The sequence below is a fragment of the Pipistrellus kuhlii genome, unplaced genomic scaffold (assembly GCF_014108245.1).
Source record: "Pipistrellus kuhlii isolate mPipKuh1 unplaced genomic scaffold, mPipKuh1.p scaffold_m20_p_15, whole genome shotgun sequence".
Classification (NCBI taxonomy): domain Eukaryota; kingdom Metazoa; phylum Chordata; class Mammalia; order Chiroptera; family Vespertilionidae; genus Pipistrellus; species Pipistrellus kuhlii.
Window position 1 is genome coordinate 28,923,327 of NW_023425460.1, and position 26,315 is coordinate 28,949,641.

The 26,315-nt window shown below is 52.2% G+C and overlaps 1 protein-coding gene across 1 annotated transcript in view; it reads right to left on the reverse strand.

The window, feature by feature from the left end:
* Nucleotides 1-251: 251 nt before the first annotated feature.
* The window catches only part of TLL2 (tolloid like 2), a 95,751-nt gene continuing 69,687 nt past the window's right edge, over nt 252-26,315 (reverse strand). Inside the window, exons 11-21 of the mRNA XM_036438710.2 lie at nt 25,398-25,514; nt 24,206-24,351; nt 23,515-23,710; nt 16,566-16,691; nt 15,424-15,584; nt 14,650-14,830; nt 12,097-12,222; nt 10,037-10,164; nt 6,942-7,155; nt 4,444-4,694; nt 252-2,746 (exon numbers count right to left, since the gene is read on the reverse strand). Of these exons, the coding sequence (XP_036294603.1) occupies nt 2,612-2,746; nt 4,444-4,694; nt 6,942-7,155; nt 10,037-10,164; nt 12,097-12,222; nt 14,650-14,830; nt 15,424-15,584; nt 16,566-16,691; nt 23,515-23,710; nt 24,206-24,351; nt 25,398-25,514 (1,781 nt within the window). The 3' untranslated portion in view covers nt 252-2,611. The remainder of the gene's footprint in view (nt 2,747-4,443; nt 4,695-6,941; nt 7,156-10,036; nt 10,165-12,096; nt 12,223-14,649; nt 14,831-15,423; nt 15,585-16,565; nt 16,692-23,514; nt 23,711-24,205; nt 24,352-25,397; nt 25,515-26,315) is intronic.

The following is a 26,315-nucleotide window of genomic DNA, read 5'->3' on the forward strand; positions in this document are numbered from 1 at the left end:
CTGAACTGAAGTTAGGCTTGAGCCCTGTGACAACCCCGAGGCCCAGCACCGATTAAAGGACAAAGCTGGCTGGAGCAATGTCCTGGCTCCCTCCTCTCCATTCGGGGGGGAGGGAGGGTATGTGGGAAGGTCACTGAGCACCTGGAAGCACCACAGCAAGGGGCCTGGGCCTTTCTGCGGAATGGGCTTTTCTCCGTGGAGCCAGTGTGCAGACACGTCAGCACCCGCCTCGTGTGGCAATCCCAGGCCAGTCCCCGCTGAATCAGAGCTTGTCTTTTCTGGGAATATGTCACTCCCAGAAGGCCCAGCAAAGGTTTTCATAAGCGTCCCATTGTTTCTAATTGGCCACAGGTTGATAATTGTTGAAGTCGTGTGCTTTTGAAAATACTCGTACTACAGAGATAAAAATGAGTCCTATTGTTTCCCACGGGAGGATGGGTGTGGGGGGACATATACTGAGGCAAAGCTGCCTGATTCGGACTCCCTCCCACTTCTCCAGGGAATTCATTACTCTTATTTACACTTCTACAGATGGAAACCATAGAATTTTCATGACCTTGGAGAAAGACTCTTAACAGCCACTTAGATACCCCGATTTCAGCTGTACCTTGGACAGAGAAGCTGAGACAAAATAAATCCCAGAGGATAGAAAAGCCAGAGAGATGGAATCCACCCTCACAGGCAGATGAGACCTGAACCACAAGACAAGCTGCTGCATTTGCCGCATCAAAGATCGGCTGGGCAGGGTCTGCGATGCATCACGGCGTGAGAACATAGGCTGAGCCTCCAGCCTCAGAGAGGCAGAGGGAGGGCTTGGTAAGGGGAAACAGCGCGTAGATGCAGGCCGGTCAGGAGGGCCTGCTCAGGAAAGCTATGGACCCGGGTCGGCATTTGTCTCACTGCAGGGATTAAGGCTCTGACAGCTAATCTTTTACAGACACACATATATACAGACATATATTATTATTCATAATAATACTTTGATTTTTTTTTCTGTTTTAAGGAAAAATATTTCCATGCATTTTTTTAGTATTATTCTTTCTTTTTCTTTTTTCTTTTCTTTCTTTCTTTCTTTCTTTTTTTTTTTTTTTTTTTTTTACTCCCAACAATCATTCAAATTAGACATAGTCTTCTGGGGGCATACTTTGATCTTTTAGAAATATAACCTTTAACCTTTTGCAAACACTTTTGTTTAAAATAATGTTGTTCTCCCCCAAAGGAATTCTGTGCTTGGGAGCTGTCTGCACTCTCACTGAAAACACTGGTGCTCCGTCCGGTGTTCAGTACCAACCAGACAGGATGTACAGCTATGTAAACATTATTTAAAATTATTCCAACATAAATACTCTTTTAAAGCTACATACCACAGCTTTTAGCTCATAATGTCCATAGATGCCTTAATGAAATGCCATTCAAAACTACCTCACTGTTTAAAGTTTACCTGGAGGTTCTAAAATTGTGTAAACAACATCCTCCACACTTCTCTAGAACAAGTGCCAAGTGTGGTGAATTCCTATTGCAAGTTGGAGATTGGAGACTGACTAGTCTGAGCCAAATCACCAATGCGCTCTTTAACCTGATCAGTTACAGAAAGCTAGTCACAGGTTGACTTGTTCCACAAAGTGTTGATTCTTACATAACTTATGATTAACCAGTTTTCAACAGTGTTCACCCATGAGGGACCTAAACTGGTCCCTTGTAAGATGTCTTTGCACATCTTTGCAAACACAGTTTGCATTGGTTGTCAAGGAGTCAAGGTCGACCACAGATGGTACCCCCAAAGCTGAAGGAGCAAAGGTTCTGAGCCCATGGAATCCCACAGTGCATAGGTGGAGTCTTCTCAAGGAGCCAAGGAGCATCGACATGAGCCAGGATGTTTTCTTCTCAGCAACCTGGGGACCCTTACACACCAATGTAATGCTGGAATTCACAGCAGGTGCCTTAGTCCCCTGATGCAATGAGGGATGAGGGGGAAACCTAGGGAGCAGGGAGAGCTGATGACACAGAAGAAAGGCTTGAGGACTCCTAACTTGGTGATCATGACGCTCAGTACTCGAGCTCCCTCTGTGTACTGCTCACTGTGACGCCTGTTTCAGTCCTGATGTCCACATGCTTGAGTTTCCTGGTTAACCTGTCTCTGGTAGAGTCTCTGCCCAAAGCTGTGAGGGACAAACCAGCCTTGGCCAAGCTCTCATCCTCATTGCCCAGTGCAATGGAAGACAGCCGGAGTCTCCAGCACATGGTCAGGTTACTGGCACCTACGGAAGCATGTCCAGAAACGGAGGAATGACCAACCCGAAGACTGGCCTCTTGCCCCATAGGAGTAAGGGACAAGGAGAATGGATAATGACAGGCATAGCTTGAATGACTAGTGGCTTCAAACCTTAATCTTTGAAAGTCCATAACTGATCATGCTGCAACCGGAATCAAAGGAACATCCCTCTTCCTTGTTGGCCAAACTTCATCAACTACACACCTCCAAGACTAGATTTTGAGGTTTTGTTTGAGAAAAATACTGTACATTGTTTTTTTAGGGAAGATTCGCAAGGTGCTATTTTTACAATATTTTAAAAAAAACCTTCTCAGTTGCTGTCTTCCAAGAACATGGATGTTATTTCTTCATGTGCAGGGCGTCCTGGAACTTGGTGCTGGTGTATCGGGCCTGGAAGCCTTTCTTGTTGATGGTGTCATCCGTGTGGAAGCGAATCATCAGAGAATCCCCTGCAGAGTAGATTTCTTCCAATGGCTGAGGAAAGGAGAGAGGAAAACAGGGTACTTTAAGTCACACTACTGTGGATGGAGTTTAAAATCAGGACAAACCAGGACCTTACACAGTCATTGGATGGCAGATGGTGCCATTAGGTATCCCTGGGACCAGAGACCCTGAAGAGCACCAAAACCAGCACCCCTTTTGAAGGAGCTCATTGCAAATTCTGCTCCAGAAGCTCCCAGAATTTGCAATGAGCTCCTTGCTGCTACCTGCCAGATATTAATGGAACCAAAATGGACTTTCCACAAAAAATGATGATGATCTTGATGATAACCAAAGATGGCAATTTGTAATTTCCATAGGCATTTAGTTTTGAGTAGAGACCTGCTTTTCAAAGACAACTGTGGACACAGCTCGCATAGAATTTATTCAGTGCACAGACTGGCCAGGCACTGGTCTACGCACTTATCTCATGTAAATGTTACTACACTTTACAAAGCAGGTGCGAGCTCCATCTTATGCTTGAAGAAACTGAGACTCAAGTGCACACAGGTAGGCAGACCCCAACTCCGGTCTTTCTGGTGGTCAAGTGTGTACCATGAATCACCCAGCACTAGAGGCCCCATGCTGATTGGTTTGATTAATCTGATTTGATTTGATTGATCTGATTTGATTTGATTGATATGATTTGATTGCTTTGATTAAAAGGTGATACTAAAATTTTCCAGCTTTAAACATATATTTGGGTAGCCTTACTCCTAAAGCAATTAAGTTTTGACAAGGGTCGAACACAAAATTAACAAGGAAGTATAAAAGAAGGAATATAGGTTGCTGCTACCTGCCACATACAAGTGAAACCAAACCAGACTTCCCACATACTTCACTGCTCAGGACGCCCCAAGGTTTTCCTCTGCCTGTGGACCCTCATTTTGAAAGATGTTATCTATGGTGGGCGCTGCACTGGTTACGTCATACATTCACCTTTTCTTTTGGGGAGGTACAGGAAGATGAAGGGAAATTATCCAAAGACCTATACCTGCCAGGTTGAGGTTCTGCTTAGCCCCAGGAGCACAAGTGACTCCCAAATGATTGGCTATGTGTCCAGCCAATAGCAAAGAAGCTCGAGTGATGAGCCTCAGGGCCGAGGGCTGAGGGCCTGGTGTGGGCAGTGCCCCTCATGGTACAGCCGGAGTGGGGCCAGGACGCTGTTCTGCTGGTCCACACACCTTTACTGAGCACCCACTAACCGGTGGGCTATGTCAGGTGCTGGGGAAGTGGTGAGCAAAAGGGGTCTCCCTGTCCTGAGGTGGCCCAGGAAAGAGGTGATAGTGAGAAAAATGATGGCGATCTGGATGATAACCAAAGATGGCGATTTGTAATTTACATAGGCATTTAGTTTTGCTTGGGGAGAGAACTGTAAATATACAAAAGTACAATCGAAAATGTAAAAAGCCTAAGGCCAAATAAAAATGGGGGTTTGGGGGTAGGTACTTTGCAAAAATAGGAAACCGTCTTCCGTGGAAAATGCTCCTCAGTAGCCGACCTCAGTCCAAGGCCTTTAGGACTTGGTCCCTGGCTCCCTCCCAACCTCCTCTCTGATTATCCTCCCCATTTCCCACTGTTTCCCAGAGGAACGGGCCTCCCGGTGGCGATCATAAGTGGGTGTCTGACTCCCCTACTCCTGCTCTTCATCACCGAGCTCTGTGCCCCGGGCCCAGCGAACGGGGACTCACGCCAGAGCCACAGAAGCGGCCGAGCCTGGGCGCCGTGCTGTCGTAGCCGTCGTAGGCCTCCATGTAGTCGTAGCCACAGTCCGCCTCCTCCTCCACCTCGAAGGTGCGGAACACCAGCTCCACGCCGTAGCCGTCCTCCGCCACGATCACCCAGTCGCAGCGGGCCTGACTCGGGTAGTTGTTGTCCCCGAACTGGGCGTGGGAATAGAGCTCTTTGGTCTGCACCTCGGCCTTCAGCCTGCCCCCGCACTCTGGAGAGAAGAGAGAACCACGATGCCCCCTCAGCACAGAGAACCCATGTGCCACCCCCACTGCCCATGTCCCCGTCTGGGACTTCTCTCTGCACACACCCTCATTCCAGGCCACTTTTGTCTGCCAAGCCTGCGCGTGCCCTGTGAGAGAGGCCAAACAAGGGGCATCATCCTGTTTTACAGAGGAGTAAACAGAGGCCTATGACTCTGCGATTCAGGGCTCATTGCGGGATCCAAATTGGGCCTGAGAGCCAAGATCCTATGTCCCCAGGCTGAGCCACCTAAGGCCTCCAGGAGTACCTGAGCATACTGCTGAAACAGCTGGCCGCCTGCATCTTGGCCACTTAACTCCCTGGAAGTGCTTAGACCCACCTGCCAAGGGCTCACACCCTTGACTTGCTGTAATTTGTAACTTTCGCCAACAGAGGGCACCAAAAGCCCATCAGATCTGCTGGTGAGGTCTGAAACCTGGAAGCTTCAGAACAGACTTGACAGGCTCCTGCATTTCAGAACACACCACAGGCACCCATGAGGCCGCTGTGCTTGTCACCAGTGAGCTTACCTCATCCTTTGTATTCTGTAATCTTGGCTTTTGGGGTTTTTACTAAAACTAACTCTGGTTGGCCTGCGTCCCATGCTACCTTGTGTCGAGGCCACTGCAGGCCACAAAATATAAATGGATAAGTGACAGTGATCAGAGATTAGGAAACACCAGGAACTTTGGAAGCAAACTCCTTGCTGTCTGTCCTCAGTGTGTTCCATGCTTCCGAGGGGCCCAGAGCTTCCTGGGGCGTGCCTTCTGCCTCATCCAAGCCCAGCGGGCCCCAGTCCTGTCTGACTGCAACTCCCCGGCCCATCTGTGCTCTGGTTTGAATTCCTTCTAGGTGTGAGCCTTTGGAAAACCTCACATCCCTGAGATGTTGCCGGCAATGAAATGGGCATAGAGCAGGGCAAGGTGACGTCTCTCCCTCCTGCCAGATTCCTCTCCATCCCCGGAGGCTGATCTCCAGGTCCACATGACTGGGCCCCCTGCCCTCTGCCTCTGGTTGGGTTCAGCCAAGGGAAGGACCAGCGGGTGAGAGGAGGGAGGAGATAGGTCAAGGAATTTAGTCCCAAACTCCTTCCTGCCTGGTCAACTAAGGCTGCGTTCTTCACCTAAAAGTCACTGCTCCTGTCCAGGTACCCTCTGCTTACCCCCCATTCTGTAGCCAGGCTCCAGAACCTACTCCCTCATCTGGGCTGTTACTACCCTCCGATAGTTCTTAGTCCTGGTCGCTGCACCATCCCCATGGTGTCCCCACACCCTGTCTGCCACTTTGTATATAGTCCCTTATTAAATTCTCCTGAAATAATGGCTCTCTGAGTGTACCCCCATTTCTTGCTGGGACCCTGACCCGCCTCAAGCACCTATGCTCTGTCTGTAGGGACAAGGGAGTGGAGTCATTAGTCCACGGCTTTCACATTTCCTGCGGGGAAGCTAGAACCTGAGGAGCTGAGAGGGGGCAGATACCGGCATGCTTTCTAGAAGGCAAGGACAGCTAAGCGCCTGAGGGTGCTGGTTGTCCTTTGGTGTTACCTGATTCATATTTTCTGGCTCTGAAAGCAAAAAACGCTGAGGGCTGGGGCTGTTCAAGGGACCAGAGACCCTCACAGGGTCCCCTGATCTCAGACTCTGAGTGGGTCTCGGGCAGCCGCCCCTTAGCCAAAGGGCCACAATCTACCACCAGAGTCAGAATAACACTGCTTCCCGGGTTCCACCCCCGGCGGAGACACTTTAATGGCTAAAGAGCAGAGCCAATCTGCTTACTGACACCCTTCTACGTAACAAAGCAGATGTCAGTGATAAGCATGTATATTCCTCCAAAGGACTAAATAAAGCGGCCACTTAGGTGAGGGATAAACACTGGGGGGGCAGAACTATTTTCCCTTTTCCGGGCCGGTCCTTAGACAGGGCTGCTCCCCAGCCCTCAGCCCCGGACTTCTGGGTCGCACAGACCAGCAACATCACAAATCACTTTCTACAAGAGAGGACGGGAGGAAGGAGGGGGCGGAGGAAACGTGGCCCCGATACCATACCGTCCACTTTACACGTCCTCAGTGAAGGACATTAAAAGAAAGCAACCTTCCCCCACTGTCACCCATGTTGCGTTTTAAACGGGTCGTGCTAGCACACACGCAGCCATGTGAAGAGGCAGCCCGTCCCCGCCTGCCCCCGTCCATCTCCCGTCCCCGGCGGGGGCCGCGCACCGGTGCTGTGCTCCGCCTGGAAGCCCCTCCTCTGCACAGAGGCGTCCGAGTAGAACCGCAGGAACAGGCTGCTGCCCGAGGCCACCACGGGGTCGGGCGTCCTGCTGCCGCAGAACCGGCCGACGATGGGCGCCAGGGCGTCGGGGCCGTCGTACACCTCCAGGTGGTCGTAGGCACACTCCTGGTGCTGCTCGATCTCAAACTCACTGAACGTCTGCAGAGGGGAGAGCACAGCGTGAGGCGGGGGCCCGGCACTCCGCGGGGTGGGGAGAGGACCTGGCCAGCGGCTGCAGAGGGGACAGGGAGCCGCGGCAATCGCGGCGACATCGGCGGAGAGGCCTGGACCCCCGGCTCCTCTCTCAGGCGGTGCGGACGTGGCCCTGCCACGGGGACCACTTTGCCGATGAGACGGGGCTGGGCCTGGGATGCCTGTGCTCCTCCCGTCACTTCTCGCAGCTTCTCCAGTGCAGCGGCCACGTGCCCCTGGGCCGGGAACAGCCTTAAGAGCTTTACAAATATCAATCCTCACGATCCTGTGATGTGTCTCCCATGTTGGCCCCCACTTTACAGGCAAGGAAACTGAGGCACGGAGCTGTCAGAGGACTTGCCCAAGGTCCCCACCTGCATGACCACGCCCTTACCCTCCTCACTACACCGCGCAGCCCTGCGGCACAGCAACGCGCATGAGCTTTATGCGGGCAACTGCTCCCTGTCGGGACTGACGTCAGCTGAGAGCCCTCATTGTCTCTCAATCCCGCTCATGCTGGCAGGGAACAACTGCTATTATGCCCAAGGTGCAGAAGGGGAAACTGAGGCTTAGAGCAGTTAAGAGGTTTGCCTGAGCTTAAACAGCTAGAGGACGGAGCTGGACTTGACTTCAAGCCACACTTCTAACTATCATCAGGCCATTCTGCCTCCCTCCTCCCTGTCTCTTCCCTCCTTCCCCCCTCCCCCGTCCCCCAACATGTGGGATTTCTCAGGCTTTGGGCAGTTGACCGACTGATGGCCTACCTACGGGACAGGTGAGAGGGGACAGTGTTTAATACAGACTTGGATGGAAAGACAGAGTGGGGAGAGAGGATAATAGTCGGGGAGGGGGAGGTCTCAATTCGCAAGAAAGGGACTGGGGCAGTGGTCGGCAAACTCATTAGTCAACAGAGTCAAATATCAATAGTACGTCTATTGCAATTTCTCTTGAGGGCCAAATTTTTTAAACTTAAACTTCTCTTAATCCCACTTCTTCAAAATAGACTCGCCCAGGTCGTGGTATTTTGTGGGAGGGCCGCACTCAAGGGGCCAAAGAGCCGCATGTGGCTTGCGAGCCGTGGTTTGCCGACCACTGGCCTGGGGAGGCAGAGCAGCGATGGGAGTGGAGAGGGGCCATTACCAGGGAGGGCATTCATAGGAATGACAGAACATTTGAAATGGGCAAAGCTCTTCCCGCCTTAGAGAAAGGGGCTGGAGGAGGCTGGAGGACAGTGGGCAGGAGCCGGGGGTTGGGGGGGGGGGGGGGGGAGACCGGTGGCACCAGGCTGGGTAAGGCACTGGAGGGAGACAGTGAGCCAGAGAGGCGGGCGCTCCCCACAGGCCCCTGGAACCCCTGTGGCTGTCCCCATGCGGCGGAACACCAGCTACTCAGAAGCATTCAACTCCTGTCCTATGGTCAATAAACCCCGCTTCCCAGGGAAGTTCTTCTAGAAAACTAGCACACATATGTTCCGTCCTCAGATAAATGTGAGGTCTGGCCTCACTGTGGCCACTGTGATCAGTTGTTTTAGGTCTTTCGTACCTTCAAGAACAGGAGAAGACATTTACAGACAACTACTTGGACAAGAAGCTCCTGTCCAGTTGTGCAGATTGCGAGTCCCTAACCACAGGGGGCGCCATCCCCCCGCTGTGATCAGCTATTTATGTTGCCATTGGGGACAGTTCCCAGCAGATGGCAGTCTGGGGAAGGATGCCTTCCTCTAAGGCTCTTTTTAATCAGATGCCAGGCTGTTCTGATCCACTCAGAAGAGCAGCCCCCGGAAGCTTTTCTCCCAGGGAGCACCCTGTGGTCAGGGACCCTGCCTTCTCCACCCCTCGACTCCCCAGGCCTGGCACAGAGACACCAGCACCCGCGCTCCAGCCCTCCGCCCACCTGTCCTCACTGTTCTCGCCGGCAGCACCTAGCGAACCCCAGGGCCAGGGCCTATTTATTATCGTGTCCTCCTGTTCCCTCCCGTTCTCCCTGTGTTATTGTCCGTAATTCACACATCCATGTGCCTTCTAAAGAGCTCACTCCTCCCCGGAGTCCAAACAAACCCAGTTAAAAACTGTTTGTCTCCAGTACAGCAACTTCTCCAGCTGGCAGGACAGGCTGGTTAGGCTCCATTCCCTTGGGAATCCCTCGGGGCTGAGAGAGAGAGATTTGTAGGAAAGACGCCTTTATCTCTGAAATAACTGGGCGTGGTGTGCAGGCCACAGTCTCATGCAGGGGTGGGCCTTTAAGGAAAGGTTTTGGAGATACATGTTTTAAACTCAAGAGTGAATGTATTAATTTGTAAACAAATAAAAGTAAAAAAATTACCACAGGAAACAAATCTCAAACAGCGCCGTGTGGCATGTTCTACCTCGTCCTGGTGCCACGGTGCACAGTGCTATTCACAGGGCTTGCCTCACCTGCCCCCCTGAGCAAAGGGCTTTGTGTGAATCCCCTCTATTAATATCTATGTATATTTTATTGATTTTTTTTACGGGAGAGGGATAGAGAGCTAGAAACATCGATGAGAGAGAAACATCGACCAGCTGCCTCTTGCACACCTCCTGCTGGGGATGTGCCCGCAAACAAGGTACGTGCCCTTGACCGGAATCGAACTCGGGACCCTTCAGTCAGCAGGCCAACGCTCTACCCACTGAGCCAAACCGGTTCTGGCGCATCCTCTTTGCCCTGCACAGCAGCCCCATGAGGAGGCACGCCCGTTTTCCAGATGGTGAACCTGAGGCCCGGGAATGCAGAGTAGCTTCCCCAGGTCTCAGAGCGGAGAAGGGGAAGAGGGGAGGCTCCCGCCACGTCCCTCTGTCCCCGGTGTCCGTGAAGGACGACGAGGACTCACCAGCTTCACCCGGTGGCCCGCGGTGGAGGAGATGTTCCAGGAGCACTCCCGCCGGCTGGGGTACTTGTCAGGCCAGTTGGGGCTCGCCAGGGTGCCCTCTGCACTGCTGATCCTGTGCGCACAGCCAGCTGGGGTGGGGGGAGAGACAGGCAGAGAGACATGGGGGCATTGTAGGAGGCATTCTAACAAGCCCTGCTCCCCGCCCTCCATCGGTCACATGATCGTTGGGCAGCGTGGGAGCTGGCGTCAGCCTGAATCAACACCAGAATACCTGGCGTAGAGATGTGTCGCTTTATTTGGCTTAGCCGCCTTCCTGGTGGTGGCTCAGGAGCCAAGTGATCTTTCTTACAATTCCCAGCATGGTTATGGTAGGAATAGGGTAGAGTGCGTGGTTAAGAGCACAGGCCCCGGGGTCAGATGGGCCCTGACTCAAGTGCTGGTCCTGCTCCCTTCACGCTGGGACTTGGGGCACTTACCTAGATCTTGGGGTCCTCACCTGTCAAAGGGGTGCTGCCTCCCACCCAGGGAGGTTATGGGAAGTGAGTGAAATGCTTGTAAAAGGCTTGGCAAGTGCTAACCAAGATCTTGACCACTCTCTGCACTCCTTGTACTCATTCAGAGCAGATTCATTTGGACGCTACAGCTGTTGCCCCGGTTACCTGCTCAGTGAGCCGCATTTTGACCAATAGCCAGTGTTTGTCGCCCTCTGTGTTGGGTGCTATGCTAAGCATTCCGAACGCACCCTCTCATTTTATCCTCCCCACTTTCCAAGTGAGAAAAGCAAACGTTTAGAGCAAGTGGGTGGGCTGCCCGTAATGGCTGAGTCAGGACTCGAACTGGGCCCTGCCTTGGCTATCACTGACTAGGAAGCAGAGGGAACTGAGGAGGTCAGCTCGTCACCTGAGGGAGCTGGAGGGGGCAGTTAAGAGCAGGTGGGGGTGGGGGGTGCAGTGGCTGCAGGAGGCCCCTACTGCTCACCCCTGCCCTGCCCTAGGGGACCCCACAGGAAGGCAGCCACAGCTCAGCTGGCAGGACCTCCGTGGACTTTACATCTTATCCCCGGTGGCCTCCCCCACACCACATGAGGCACGCATTGTTCTGGCCAAGGCCCGCCTCACGGGGGGTTTGACAACAAGTTCCAGAAGGACAGCTCCTTCCAAGCTCTTCCAGCCCACCTCCCAGCCCAGCCCATGGCTGCCCCTGTCTGTGTCCCAGGGCCAGGCGTGGAGGGCGGCGGCGTCCTGCTTCTAAGGATGTCTTAGCTCACCCGTCGTCACAGTCTAGGAAGGGCCCGCGCAGACGGTGAGCCCAGCCAGATCTTTCTCTGAAATGTTTACCCGTCGCCCTCGATGTCCTTCGCGGGGCCCTGCGGCTGGGGCCGAGGCCTGGAGGCCTGGGTGTTTACCCGAGATGTTCACACTCCCTTCGCAGGGCGGGGCGCGAACACAAGAAGGCCTTTCCCAGAATGACTGGACAGGCAACGCCATCTGGTCCCGAGAACTCCCGGGAGTGAGTGAAGCAGGGAGCAAAGCCGTTAGCTTATTCCCAGTTCTATTTTACTCCTAGACCTGCACATGGTTAATGATATGACGACATAGATGGTAATGTTTCAAGGGCTTACTGCGCGCCAGACTGTCTGAAATACTTTCTAGGCATTCTCTCATGTAATCCTCAGAAAAACTTTAAGAAGGGGGCGGGTTTAGCCCCCTTTAAACAGAAGAGGAAAGTGAGGCTCAGAGAGGTTAAGTCACTTCCCCAAGGTCACACAGCTAGTACGTAGCAGAGCCAGGATGTAAACCTAGGAAGTCTGAGCCTGGAGTCTGGGGGGTTAAAATAATAACTTTGCACTAATACCTCCAGGAGAGCATTGCGGGCCCCACATGCCTCCTGAAGGAGTGAGCTGCCCTGAGAACATCAATCCTCAGCGAGAGGGCAGAGGGCAGGAGGGAGAGGCAGAGGCTCAGCTTCGTGGGGCTCACTCTAACCCCAGCACACGCCTGGCAGCCGAGGGTAGGTTTCCCGGGCCCCTCCTCCCGCCCCAGCCAGGGGCCCAGCCTCACCTTCTTTGCAGTCGTGTCCGTTCTCGTGCAGCCGGTAGCCGTTCCTGCACCGGCACAGGTAGCTCCCGAACGTGTTGACGCACTCGTGCTGGCACCAGCCGTTGTCCTTGGCGCACTCGTCCTTGTCTGGGGAGATCAACGGGCTCTCCTGAGGGGAGCTGCCGACTGGGGATGGTCGTGCTCAGCTCAGAACCCTGCTGGAAAGGGGCCTCCCTGCTCCATGACGGACACACACATGGCAAGCATGGGGCGGAGCTGGAAAGTGATGTCACACACATAAAAAGTAGTCTCCGCCGAAACCAGCTTGGCTCAGTGGATAGAGCGTCAGCCTGTGGACTGAAAGGTCCCGGGTTCGATTCCGGTCAAGGGCATGTACTGGGTTGTGGGCACATCCCCAGTAGGGCGTGTGCAAGAAGCAGCTGGTCAATGTTTCTCTCTCATCAGTGTTTCTAGCTCTCTATCCCTTTCCTTTCCTCTCTGTAAAAAATCAATAAAATATATTTTTTAAAAAGTAGCCTCCCTGACTGCTCCGACTCTGCTTATCCTTTTTCTGGGAGGAGGAGGGAGGCAGCATGTGCTGGTGTAACATGCCCCTGGAATATATGCAATTCCGCATGCTACTAAAGCATTTAAATATATATATATATATATTCTCCATCCCTACTCCCCACAGAAACAAGGAGCTCCTTGAAGGATGGGCTAACAGGAACAATAATAAAAATGCCACCCATATACTGAGTATTTACTAGGCGATGGGCACTCTCCCAAGCCCTTTCCATACGCATTTAAGTCAATTCTCACACACCTTAGGAGGAAGGTGCTTATGCTCCCATTTTACAGATAAGAACACTGAGGCTGAGGATGCTCATGTGCCGAAGGTCACTGAGTTAGCAAGTGGCCTATGTGACTGGAGGCCCGGGGTCATCGTTCCTGATCCCAGGCCACCTCCTGCCTGTGGAGTAGGTAAGTGTGGGGCCAAGTGCCAGCCTGCTCCACCAGTTAAAGCTGTTTGTGACCTCAGCCACCTTTGGCCTCCATGCTTCAATTGCCTCATCTTTAAAATGGAGTCAGTACTGGTTCCTGACCTCACAGGGCTATTGAGAGGAGGAAATAAATTATAATAGTTCAAGGAAAGCCCTTAGAACAGTGTGCAGCCTGGAATAAATTTATTTATTACTAGAGGCCTGGTGCATGAAAACCTGTGCACTTGGGGGGTCCCTCGGCCCAGCCTGCACCCTCTAGCAATCCGGGACCCCTCAGGGGATGTCCACCTGCCAGCTGAGGCCCGCTCCCCAGGGAATTGGGCCAAAGCTGGCAGCCAGACATCCCTCTGGCAGCCCAAGAGCCCTCGGAGGATGTCCAACTAATGGCTTAAGTGGTCAATTGGACATCCTTAGCACTGCAGAAGAGGCGGGAGAGGCTCCTGCCACCACCACTGAGCTCACAGCTGTGAGCCCGACTGGTGGCTAGGCACAGCTCTCCCTGTGGAGTGCACTGAGCGTCTGCCCCCTGGTGGTCAGTATGAATCATAGCACCGTATTTTCAGGCGTATAAGATGACCAGGCATATAAGACAACCTCCTAATTTTACAGTTAAAACATAGGTTTAGGCCTATATTCGCTGTATAAGACTACCCCCCACTTCCGAGGCAACACCAGTTCTTTTTTTAATAGACCACCTCTCTAACTCAGCCAATCCAAGCAGGCTTTTTATGCATGCAAATTATACATGTTCTGTACCCGCAGCTACACTGTGTTCTAGTAAAAAGCCTGCTCAGATTGGCCAGAGTCAGAGAGGCAGTCTATTAAAAAAAGAACTGGTGTTGCCTCGGAAGTGGGGGGTAGTTTTATACAGCGAATATAAGCCTAAACCTATGTTTTAACTGTAAAATTAGGGGGTTGTCTTATACGCCGGAAAATACGGTAACTGGTCATTCTGCCATTAGGGTCAATTTGCATATTACCCTTTATTATATAGGATTATGTTTAAACTCAAGTGTTAGGAGGTGTTAGTATTATGGTTCTTCTAGCTCAAGCCAGGGTAGTACACAGCCCTCTCCTGAGCCAACTTCTCCTGTAATAACAGAGGGCCAACCTCCCTCCTCTGCCCTGCCCCCCGTCAGGATAACTGCAGGGGTCAAAGGTCAAGGTGGCATCTCCTCTCTCTACCCTCTGCCCACTGCAGATAATGGGCCACTGAACACTGTATATCTTGTTCCATGAGGGCAGGTAAGAATCCTTGGACAACACTTGAAGAATAGATGAGGATCACCCAACACCAGCTCTAGAACCACTAGCCAGGGGGACCAGGAAGGAGCCTGCCCAGGGGCTGCCGAGAACATCGTCCTGCCCACTGCTTGGTTTCGGGCTTCTGCCCACAGAGCTGGGAGAGTCCGTTTCTTTTGTCCTAAGCCACCCAGTGGATGGCAAACGGTTATGGAACTACCGTGTGGCAGGGGCATCGGGCAGAGAGGGCTGGCCAGGTGCCCCGAGGCTGGGAGCTGGCAAGGCCAGGTGGCCCTCAGCCCCGCGGCCTCCCCTCCAGCCCCTGCACCTGAGAAGAAGTGGGCCCGGAAGCCACGTTTGGAGACCGTGTTGTCAGACTTGAACTCCACGCGCATGTTGTTGCTCTGCGAGGTGATGACCTCGGGCGTCTCGGAGCCGCAGAACCTGCCATGCAGCCTGGCGTCGGGGGACAGGCCGCTGCGCACCTCCACAAAGTCGTACTTACAGACCTGCAAGGAAGCGATGGAGGGAGCTGCCCGGGGCCCCCATGTCCGTGCCCTGGACCCCGGCTCTGAGGGATCCCCTCCCTGGGAGCTGCCCCCTGCCAGGGGGCCAGACAGGCTCAGCCAGGTCCAGCAGGAGGGTCCTCTCCACTCCCACTGGGGCCCCTCCAGCCCGAGGGACAGGCCTGGGCACTCCTGACTATACTCTGGCTGGAGGGCTCTGCTTGAACCCAGCTGGTTTGGCCATCCCATGACCACTGCCCAAAGGAGGGAACAGGCTGTTGATACTATCCTGGTCCCCAGCTGCACCTCACCCTCTCCACTCCCCTCCGCCAGACACGAACCCCGAGATTCCTTCCCCAGGGGACACGGCTGTCCAGACCACCTCCGCCTCCCTCATCCAAGACCACCTCCTCCACTCTCGTCCTGGTGCTCCTTGGACTTGTGAGCGATGAGAGGGCCCAAGCACTCTGCCTGCAGAGGATGGGCGGCTGACACTGCTGTGCAAGGATGCCCGGGAAGCCGCCTCCCTGCCGGCTGGGCCCCTCCTGAGTCACAGCCCGACACAACCCCCAATCGGTGAGAGCCCAGACACGTACGTCATTGCCTTCCAGTTCAAACACCTCAAACTGGAGGGAGATCTGGTACTGAGCGGGGGCCACCACCTGCCAGACACAGTTTTTGTTGGTCGGGTAGTCCTTGGGCCACCCAGGGCTGGTGATGGTGCCATTCAGCTTGGTGATGAAGCCGCCACAGGCCACTGCATGGGGGAAACAGAAGCACGATTGGTGTGGCGCTAGTTCCAAGTAACTGCGATTTCCCCGAAGCAGCGCTAGGCCCTGCTGTTCTTTGATGATGATAATAATAATAATAATAATAATAATAAAAAGTTAGACAATCTGAACCGATGAATGCAGCGTCCTTTCTTCTAGTCCATTTCATCGGAGGCCTTGGAGGGATAAAGTTGGGGACAAGTGTTTACTGCTTTGAGAAAGAAGGGCAATGCACCTGTGCTGGCCTGTCACCCAGTGGCGTAGTTGGGGACCTCACATGACTTGGACCAAAGGAGAGCTAAAGACGTTTGCACGAGGCCTGTGGTCGGCAAACTGCGGCTCCCGAGCCACATGCAGCTCTTTGGCCCCTTGAGCGTGGTCCTTCCACAAAATACCACGGCCTGGGCGAGTCTATTTTGAAGAAGTGGCGTTAGAAGCAGTTTAAGTTAAAAAAAAAATGTGGCTCTCCAAAGAAATGTCAATCGTTGTACTGTTGCTGTTGGGCTCTGTTGACTGAGTTTGCCGACCGACACACCAGGCTATATGCACTGTACCTGGTTTACGTAGACAAGCAGCCACGCAGGTGGGCAAGGAAGACAGAGCCTGAAGACAAAGACCAGTCAGGCAAAAGGGTGAATGGAATGCGCTCTTAGTTGAGCCACACCCAAGTGCTCATGGTTTTCCCTGGCTCTTATTTCCCACCTTAGTCATCATGTGAATCTTACGTGGTCACGGGAGCAAATAAGCGAAGGCTCCAGCCAGTTACAGTTTCTAGAACGGAGTCCATGTAATCTGGGCAGTCCTCACATTCACCACTCGATCCACTTGTGTCTCCCTCTGAGAAGGAGATGGGTCCTCCACCACAGCTGTCCGTGGTACCTCACAGTCAGCCAGCACCCACCCCTGCTCCGCTCCCCTAAGACATGTCCCCTATCCCTTCCCTCCGGCGTGGCAGGTCCAACACCCACCTTCACATGCCTTCTTGTCAACCGCCAGCTCGTAGCCAGGGTCGCACACACACCTGTAGCTGCCCAGCGTGTTGACGCAGCGCTGCTCACACCCGCCCCGGTCTGGCCAGGAGCACTCATCCACCTCTGTTGGGGCAAAGGGGACTCCGGTTAAATGATGACAAAGCTGCCTGGTCTGTTCCCCATCACAGTCCACATCCTGGGTCCCCAACATGTGTCCTCCAAGCACAGGAATGGCTCCTGGGGAGAGATCAGGCCTGAATACTCTCCTTCGTCGAAGGATTCAGTCAGCTGTCTTCATTCATGATTTCTAAAAAGCCCTCAAAGGTTCCATACCAAAGGCTGAACCTATTTCAATGTCACCAAATCCACACCCCCACCCCAGTCCCAAATATGGAATTTCCCAGAAACATTAAAGGGTGAGGAAAAGGGATGCTTTTCCAGATGAAGTTGCATATGTATTCTCTAGGGATAGAACAAGAACCTGCAATTCAGCATTTTCATAAATGACCTGAAGAGATGGGCACAGGGAGGTCTCCAACGTCGCAGAAAATGCCGGGATCTTAGGTGAGCCTTTGCTCAGGAGAATTTGCAGAAAGAGGCCATAGAGAACAAGTCAGCAGGGGATCCACATGAGATTGAGCATTGACAGTGTCTAAGGATGTGTATGGGGCAATGAAGTAACGGAAGTAGGATGCTGGGGGAAGAACCAGGGGTTCATCAGAGAATCTCCCAGACACACCCGGCCCAGGGAACCTCTGAAGACAGGAAAATCCCAGGCTTTGGGCATCTCCAAAAAGTGTGTCCGAAATAAAAGGAAAGGTCATTATTTTCTGTCTCCAAGTTGTAGTATCTCTATCCCTGAAAGAGAGCATGCAGGCTGTGGCCTGAGCAGAGAGCCGCGTGAAAGGAAATCTGAACACCGAGAGAGACATCTTAATCATAGTAATGAGCTCCAATCCGGGAAGAAGAAAGGGTTGGGGCAGGGAGGAGAGTATTGGTGGTTTATAACACCATGGGAGGTAGGACTAAAGCAAGCACAGAGTTGTCCACAAAAGGACCATATTGTTTGTCAGTAGAAGAAATCAGGACATATTTGAGTTCCTTGGTAAAGACCTGAAAAGGACCTGGGTGCTGCCATTTTACCAGGGATTCTTTTTAAGAACATTTCTGATAGATGGCTTTTTCTGACCCGGCTTGAAAATGCCCGGAAACAAGGTTCTTGCTGCTTTTCAAAGTATTTCTTGTCCTTTGCCAATTGAATTGTCAAAATTCAAACTTCCAACCCATTGGTCCTCCAGAAGATGCAAACCCTCCACCATAATGTCTCCCTCCACTCTGCCCTCTTCCACATCAAATAAACCCATTTCCTTCCAGCCTTCCTTGTTTAGGATGCACAGAATACTCACCAACCACGTTGTTCTTCACTGGGGAAAAGACAGTTCACAAATGTCCCATCATTTTGCCTATTGGATAGTAATGCAGCTACCTCTAAAGTGGGAATTCTGAGACACGCGACGGGGGTGATGAAAAGAATGAAGTCACCTGGCCGTACCTGACTCAGGTGAGAGTGGACTAGGGCAGGCCTGAGGAGGGGAATGAGAGAAGGCAGGGACAGAAAGAAGGAAAATGTGCCAGGGATGGGGCCAGGAAGACTAGATGAGCAGCACCACAGAGTCAAGAAACCGGCTGGTGGGCACAGGGAAAGGGTGGGAAGGAACTGTGGGAAATAGACTAAGAAGAACAGAGGATCAAGGGATGGGGGGTGGGGGCAGTGAGGGAGGAGTCTGATGTGAGAAGATGCTCTGATTATGGACAGGACACACGTATGTCATAGGCAAGAAAGGGAGGATCACAGATGACTAATCCTCTTGGTGCCATCTTAGCCACATGGAGGGAGACAGGCTGGTGCATGGTTTGGGCCTAAACCAAAGGGAATGTAATTCCTCCAGACAAGAGAAGAATGGGCTGTTGGATCCAGAAAGGTGGATGACAGGTATACACTTACCCCTGAGCTCTAGCCAGAAAATGCAGTGGGCTGTTTGGCCATTTCCAATCCTTCCCCAGCATGGGTGGAGGCATGGAAGTGTCTGAGGGACCCTGCTTTCCTCTGTATCACCTCCACACTACGGTGAAGCAGCGTCTGCTCCAAGCCCGAGGGTTTGTGCTTGCTCTGGGCTGTGGTGGCCAAGGCTGAGTCTACCAGAAAAATCCGGAAGAGCTTGGGGGTTGGAGGAGAAGCTGAACCAGGAAATCAGTTTTTCGTATCAGGAGCTCTGGCTTTTTTGTCTTCTCCAAGTGGCATTAGTGAAAGAAGGAACCATTCTGTGGTTAAATAATGAGATGGCTCAGGTAGGACCCCAAAGATTGTTTCAAAGAGAGTTAAGGAAAGAGAAGGCAGGGCACATCCTTGAAGTTTTGAAGAAGTACCTCGAAAGATGCCAGTCCCCCCCATCAAACACACATAGTGGTCCATCGGCAATGGGACGGTGGAGTGTGGGGACCAAGGTGGGAATCCATCCTCATATACTTTTGTGGGAAGTGTGTGACCACAATGGCCCTGCCAATCCTCGAATGCTCCTGCCATCTCCTGCAGTAACCAGAAACGTGAGGTGCTCTGCCAGCTGCCCAGCCAGCAGGCTTTGAGAGGGATGCCATCTGGCACCTGGAGAAGGATGCAGAGGCCAGCTGGCACCCTGGTCAGTGTCATTTGCCAGCTGGGCCCTGAGTAGAGCCTCTCGCCAACTGGTACCAAGGCACTGGGGATTCGCGGGACATCCTACTTACGGTCTCTTGGGAAACGGCTGGGTAAAGAAGCTGGCTGTGCCCCGCCTCCAGACCTGTGCTGACTGTATGGCAGATACCAGCTCCGTGTGACTATCACACGTGTGAAATGCAGCTGGTCAAAATTGGGATGTGCTGTGAGTGTAAAGCACACTGGATTTACAACTTAGTATGAAAAAAAAAAATACACACACCATAAAGCATCTCATTAATTTTGTGTATATCGATTATATATTAAAATGATAGTATTTGCCCTAACCGGTTTGGCTCAGTGGATAGAGCGTTAGCCTGCAGATTCAAGGGTCCCAGGTTCAATTCTGGTCAAGGGCATGAACCTTGGTTGCGGGGCCATACCCAGTGGGGAGTGTGCAGGAAGAAACTGATAGATGTTTCTCTCTCGTCGATGTTCTAACTCTCTATCCCTCTCCCTTCCTTTCTGTAAAAAAAAAAAAAAATCAATGAAATATATATATATTTTAAAATGATAGTATTTTTTGGTATATTGGGTAAAATAAATACATTAAAATTCATTTCATCTGTTTCTGTTTTTGCTTTGGTAAGGTGGCTAGCAAGTTTAAAATTACACAGATGGCTTGCATTTGTGATTGGCCTTTTGTATCCGTTGACAAGCAGAGCTCTAGACTGCAATCTCCATCTCATTCATCCTCAGGGGAACCCCAAAAGGTAGGTGGCAGATTACCCAACCCACAGTCTGAGCCTCACCCATTCATTCATTGCCCAGTAAGTATTTACTGAGGCCACCATGGACCAGGCACTGGGAATAGAGTGGAGAACAGAGCAGGTACGATCCGATCTCAGAAAGGAAATCTGGCTGCCGGAGAGTGGCTGGCTAGACACGAGTGCAGGATTCAAAACCGAACTTCCGATGCTAAACGCAGGGCCCTTCTCCCTATACTCCCATGGTATCCAGAAGGCAGAAAGGCCTCGGAGTGTCCGCATCAAATCACAAACATGAATGAAAAGCTCACGCTCCTTTACTTGCCTGTGGCTTTTGGCCTGTCGTGGGAAGAGAGAGTGCTGTCTGTGGAGTCCTGCGGGTCCAGGGTCTAGTTCTAGCTCTGCCTCCTGAGAACTCGCTTCCTCAGCTTGGAAAGGGGAGGAATGACAATGCCTACCAAGGGCTGTTCTGAAGATCAAGTGAAACAACTAAACGTCGTTTCTAGCACACTCAATACATGTCTTTTCTTTGCCCTTTAATAGGTTCCAGTGCGGTTTCTACCAGCTCTGGTTCAGGGTCAAGGTCATTCTCCTTGACATTAAAAAGATGTCAAGCTGGGCCCATGCACTGAGGTGGTGTAGTTGGGCCTCAATGAACACCTTCACGAGCATCTTAAAAGATGTTTGCAAACTGAAATGCCCTTGAAGTAGCTGGGTAACCTGCCCCCCACCCCCTGGCCTCCTCCCAGGTTCACACTTCTTTGACAATACCATTGCCCATTTGTTTGCCGTCTTTTTCACCACGTTAAGCTCTTGAGAACAAAGACTGTGTCCCTTTTTTTGTCCCCAACCCCTAGCACGGCGCCTGACACATTGTTTGATGACTGCTGGATGAATTGAGTGGGGAGGAGGAAGAAGATGGGGTCTTCTAACCAGCAAACGGAGCTGGTTATCATGGTTACTTGAAGCAGGCCAAAGTTCTCAACTCAGTCCTCACACACTCGCTTAGCATCACAGAGAGAAACACTTCTGTCTGTTGCCCTGACTGGCACCTCCAGTGGGGCTGCCACACAATAAGCAGGAGGTCAGTTACATTTGAATTGGGACATACTTCCAAAGAAATTCAGATTTCAGTGGAAATCCTGCTTTGTTCTGTTTTCTCTAAATCTGGCCACCCTCAACTCCAGCTTTGGCCGGTGCTCTCAGAAATGTGCGTCGCTGATTACCAGGAATGGGCGTGGGGGCAGTGCCCAGGTATCTCCCTGGAAAGAACCCCAATACCCAATGGATAGACCTGGGGATGTAAGTTAGGGGAGAAGAATGACAGGAGCATTAAAATAAGTAGAAACAGAATAAAACCTCATGATCATTCATGACATGTGGCAAACCAAATGAGGCCTCCCCAAACTGCCCATGACCTAGCCCCTGACACCTGTGAACCTGTTACCTTACGTGGCTAAAAGGACCTTGCAGGTATGATTGTATGAAAGATGTTGAAATAGAGGATTTTCTTGGATTATCTGGGCGGGACCAATGTAACTACAAGGAAAGTCAGGGTCAGAAAAAGATGCACCTGCGGAAGCACAGGTCTATGATGAGGTCTGCAGGAGAAAGACCGACCGGCCGTTGCTGGCTCAAAAGCTTTGAAAAGGGACGGGGGACATGAGCCAAGGAGACTGGGGCCTCCTCCAGAAGCTGGGAAAGGCAAGGAGACCTGACTTTCAGAACAGTGAGAGAATAGATTTGTGTTGCTCTCAGCCACCCAGTTTGTGATCATTTATTACAGCAGCAACAGGAAACTGACCCATGGCGACAGAAAGAAGAAATTGTCACTTTTTCCAGAGAGAGAAAAAAAAAACCATCTCAAACTCCTTCCTAAGCAAGAACAATGAATGGGACTAAACATTTTGCCCCCGGTATTCCCTCACACTGTGCCATTTTCTCCGGACAACAACTCTGCCATAACCTGGTCGTGTCATTTTTACGGATGGAGGGCCCGGGGCTCAGGGAGGTTGTGTAACTTGCTCAAGGCCACCCAGCCTGTGTGGCTGCTGCTAAGTCACATGCAGTCTGGGCAGAGTGGGGCCGCGATGGTGAGTTTCCAGGCACCTCAACTAATAATGTCATGTCTTCCTTCGCATTATAATCACTAGCATCTGAAATATGCTTACTGTGGCCTAGCTTTTTTGCTTGGGAAAGAATTAGTTTTGTCTCCAGTTATTGAAAGCATTCTGATCATTATGACTCTCTTTCTGCTTGGGCTCGAGATGGAAGAAAGGAACGCTCCCCGTGCTGTGTGGCACTGTCGGCTCTCAAAGGGCCTCCCAGTATCGCTGCGCTGGGCTCCACAACTGGTTCGGTAAAACAGGCAGGTTCCTGCCCCTGCTTTAGGGAGAGGGACACCGAGGCTTCTGCCTGGTCAGAGTCACATGGCTTACCGAGGGTTCTCCTGACACCCATCTCCTTCTGCAGGACCTGGGAAAAGGGGCTCAGAGGAGGCAGATGGGGAGACTGGCAGTAAGGGAGGACCAGGGTTTCTGAGAGAAGAAAGGAAGAGCAGCCTTCTCTTGGTGTGAGTGGCACCACTCATCAGAGGGCCACCGCTGCAGACTGGATCTCTCCATTCATTGCTATTGGCGGCGCCCAATCACAACACATTGGGGAGCGTCCAAGATGCCCTTAGAGGGTGTGGTCTGAGTGGCTTCTGGGTCGGAGAGCCGAGAAGGAAGACCTACCCATTCAAGGGAGTCCTGAGAAGCCTGCCCATACCATTCGGGGTCTGATTTCAACAAGACCCCGCAGAGCAGTTGGTCCCTGAGGCAACATAGAGGTTTGTTTCCCCGAGCACCCCCCCCCCAACCCCCTCACTCTCCATCCTTCCCCACCCCCTTGTAGGCTGGGGCTGATGCTTCAGGAGCGGAAGCCCTGGGTGGCCTCTCTGGCCCACACCAGGTAATGCGACGTAACGTCACACTCGCGGTGCTTGGATTCTCGATCTGCCACTTGACTCTCTGAGTGACCCTGAGCAGCCCCTCTCAACACTGATCGAACGTGATCCAAACCCTACTCAAAGGGTTATTTTGGAAATTAAATAAATCGTGTAAATCAGTACCTTACACAGTTCCTGGCACACAGTAAGTGCCCAATTAATGCTAGCAACTACACAAATGCGTATTGTTAGCAGGGCTCAGTTTCACCAAGGTTCACTGAGTTGACCTTGTAAACTTATTAAATCGAATTTCCAAGCACAGCAGCAGGACTTTCTGCCACGGAGACTGTGGCTGAGCCTGTTCCTGAGTTAGTCATGAACTCTGTTGGGGACTCTAGCACAGCCCTAACATGGGTCACTGGCTCCTCTCTATAGGGAGCCTTATTTATAAGGTGCTAAGGTTCTGTATGGGTTTTGTGATTCTTAAGCCGGGGGTGGGGGATGGGGGGGTAATACCTCTTTCTGTGACTAAAAATAGAAACAACTGCTAATTCATACCCTTGAAAAAATTGGCTGCAAAGCCCGCTTTATTGATAGAGCCATCGGACACAAACTTCATCCACATCTGGTTGGAGCTTGATTTCACGTCCTCCGGCTTCTCGTAGCCACAGAAGTGGCCAATCAGGGTGCTCTCCTCCGTGGGGCCATCGCGAATCTCCAGGTAGTCGTATGCACAGCTGTCATGCCTTTCGATCTGAATGGAGAAACAGAGGCAACATAGAAGATAGACGACGGCTTGGCCTTAAGGTTTCTAATGTAAGAAGGTTCCGGAACCTCAATATCACTCGGAAAAATCTAACCAAGTGGCCAAAGGACCCACATGTGCCCCTGGCTTCTCCGAGCCGCCTCCTACTCACGAAAACCAAGGGTGAATCAAGCTGCAAAGAGACTAAGAAATGGTAAACGGGGCAGGGTACTTCTACAACACTTTCCGGGATCCCACCCTAGACTTTCACTTGGATAACTCCCCACCCTCTCTAGAAGCTTCAGAAAGGAGACAGATACGATTTTAATGTCTGCAAAGCTTTGGATACCAGATATCTGGGTACAATACACCATGGGCTTGAAATGGCCTCTTAGGTTCCCATTTTCAACCCTACAATGGAAACCCATCTCCACAGAGCAGAGCGTGTCTAGCGAGAGTTAACATTTACTCCATCCTTGGAAAGACCATCTGAGCAGTGCTTACCTCAAACACCTGGAAGGTGAGCCCCACGTGAAATCCCTCTGACACCGTAATCCTCCAGACACATTCCTTGGACGGTCTGTAGTCATCCGGGTAGTTAGGAGACTGAATCTGGCCGGCGTCTTTGTTAATGTCTCCCCCACACGTAGCTTTAGGAGGAGAACCAGAGAACCAGCTTCAGAAAGAGAAAAAGGGTCCCTGGTTGGATCTTACGGAGGAAGTTGGCCACTTATCACCACTAGGTGACTCCACTTGCCAACGTTTTCATTCCCATCCAAATGAGACTGTGCCTCCCAGAAAGGCGTAATTTTGTTTGCGACTCAGAATTTTTTCCCTAGACAGAAAATAACCATGGGGAGCAGCAATGCGTGTCCACCTTTGCTGTGCATCAAAACCCCTGGGAGAGTGTTCAAGCCATAGGAGCCGGGGCCACAAGTTCTGAGGGAAGTGGGCCTGGGGAGCCCAGAGCAGCAGTGATGTCCGAGTTCCCCGGTGACTCTGAGGTGGACAGTAGAGGAGCGCTGGGACAGAGGGACAGGCCAGTGTGCACACACAGCTGTCCACATACGTTCTTTCTTTCGTAAACACAAAACGTTGGCCTCTCCAAAATGACCACTTAAAGCCAAAGGGGGCCTTACTAACCACCCCGTGGGCTCCTTTGGGGGAGGAGGTAACATGTGGAACAAATAGAAGCAGAATGGCGTGGTGGCAGCTGCCCAGAGCCCAGGCCCACGGTTCCCTCAGCTCGAACACCATGGTGCCCTCAGAGGCCCTCCCAAGAAATGAGTTTGCCAATTCCCTGGCATTGCCCCAAGTTTCTTTTCACCAGTGCAGCGGAACAAACAGAGGCTCCGACAGGTTCGATGCTTTTCTCCGGCTCACACAACCATTCAGAGCTGCTCCTTCCATGTCCACAGGGTCCCATACTTCCCCATACCCCGCAACACCATCGCGCTGGACAGAAATGGGGTTCAGCAGGGTGGTGACAGGTAGATGACGTCTGTCCTAAGTGAGCACAGATGGTCCCCTGCTTCCGGAATGTGGAGGAAGGGAACACTGGATCCCTCAGCCTGGCCCTCGCTGCGGCTGCCCCACCGTCAAGGTTCTGGCAGCTGCCACACCCGCCGGGGACAGCGGGCTGCATGGGAAGGACAGCGGCATATCGGGAGCTGCCCAGGTAGCATCGGGAACAAACCTTCATACACCGCGAAGAAACCCTTGCCCAGGATGTTGCTGCTGCTTCGGAACTCCACCCAGAGCCGGCTGTCTGTGGAGACGAGGGGCTCTGGGGCTTTATCGCCGCAAAACCTGCCTGGGAAGCGGAAAAGAACGGTGAGGCTGTGGCTGGACAGTAAGAAGGGGCTCGCTGCAGACAGAGAAGCAGGGCTCCCAATGGGGGTCAAGGTGATCAATAACCCTGCCAAGGTGATCAATAACCCCACCGGGGCAACTCATCCCATAGCACACACAGGATGCACATGTGGACGGGAACAGTCACCTGGCGTGTGCCTCCTGCAGACTGTCTCAGGGGAATTCCAACCCCAATCCAGCACAGTGCCCGGGGCGGAGCCCAAGCGCCACTCCCTCCTGCCAAACAAGTCTTGCTGAGGTGCTGACGGTGTGGGGGATAAGGTCTGAGGCAGTGCTGACTGTGCCCCCTGGTGTTTCCCATTGCACATACACCCTTCTCTTGAGGGCAGACATTCTGCCTCTTTGCCTATAGAAGGTATGCCACAGGTCCCAGGATGAAGAAAGCAGCTCTTCTTGGCTTTTGAATGTCACAGTCTAGTCACAATACCAAAGATTTAGAAGACTACACAGTGAATAAGAGCACACTTCCCATCCTTGGAGTCTTAGAAAGATTCCTAGGATGGAGGAGTGAGGGCACCAGGGAGAGAGGGGTTGGAGAGGCACCATGCACCCTGTCCCACCCTGAGCTGAGCTCTGTGTGGAAGGGATGATAGAGGCTCTCAGTAGGTTTAAGGATCTGGAAGAAGCAGAGGACTGTGCTCTAGTCCCTGGGCAGAGCCTGGGGGATGACAAATCCCTAGATTTCACTTGTCCTACTTGAGGTCAGCACAAACATGTCTGCGTGGTATGTTAGGACATGAGG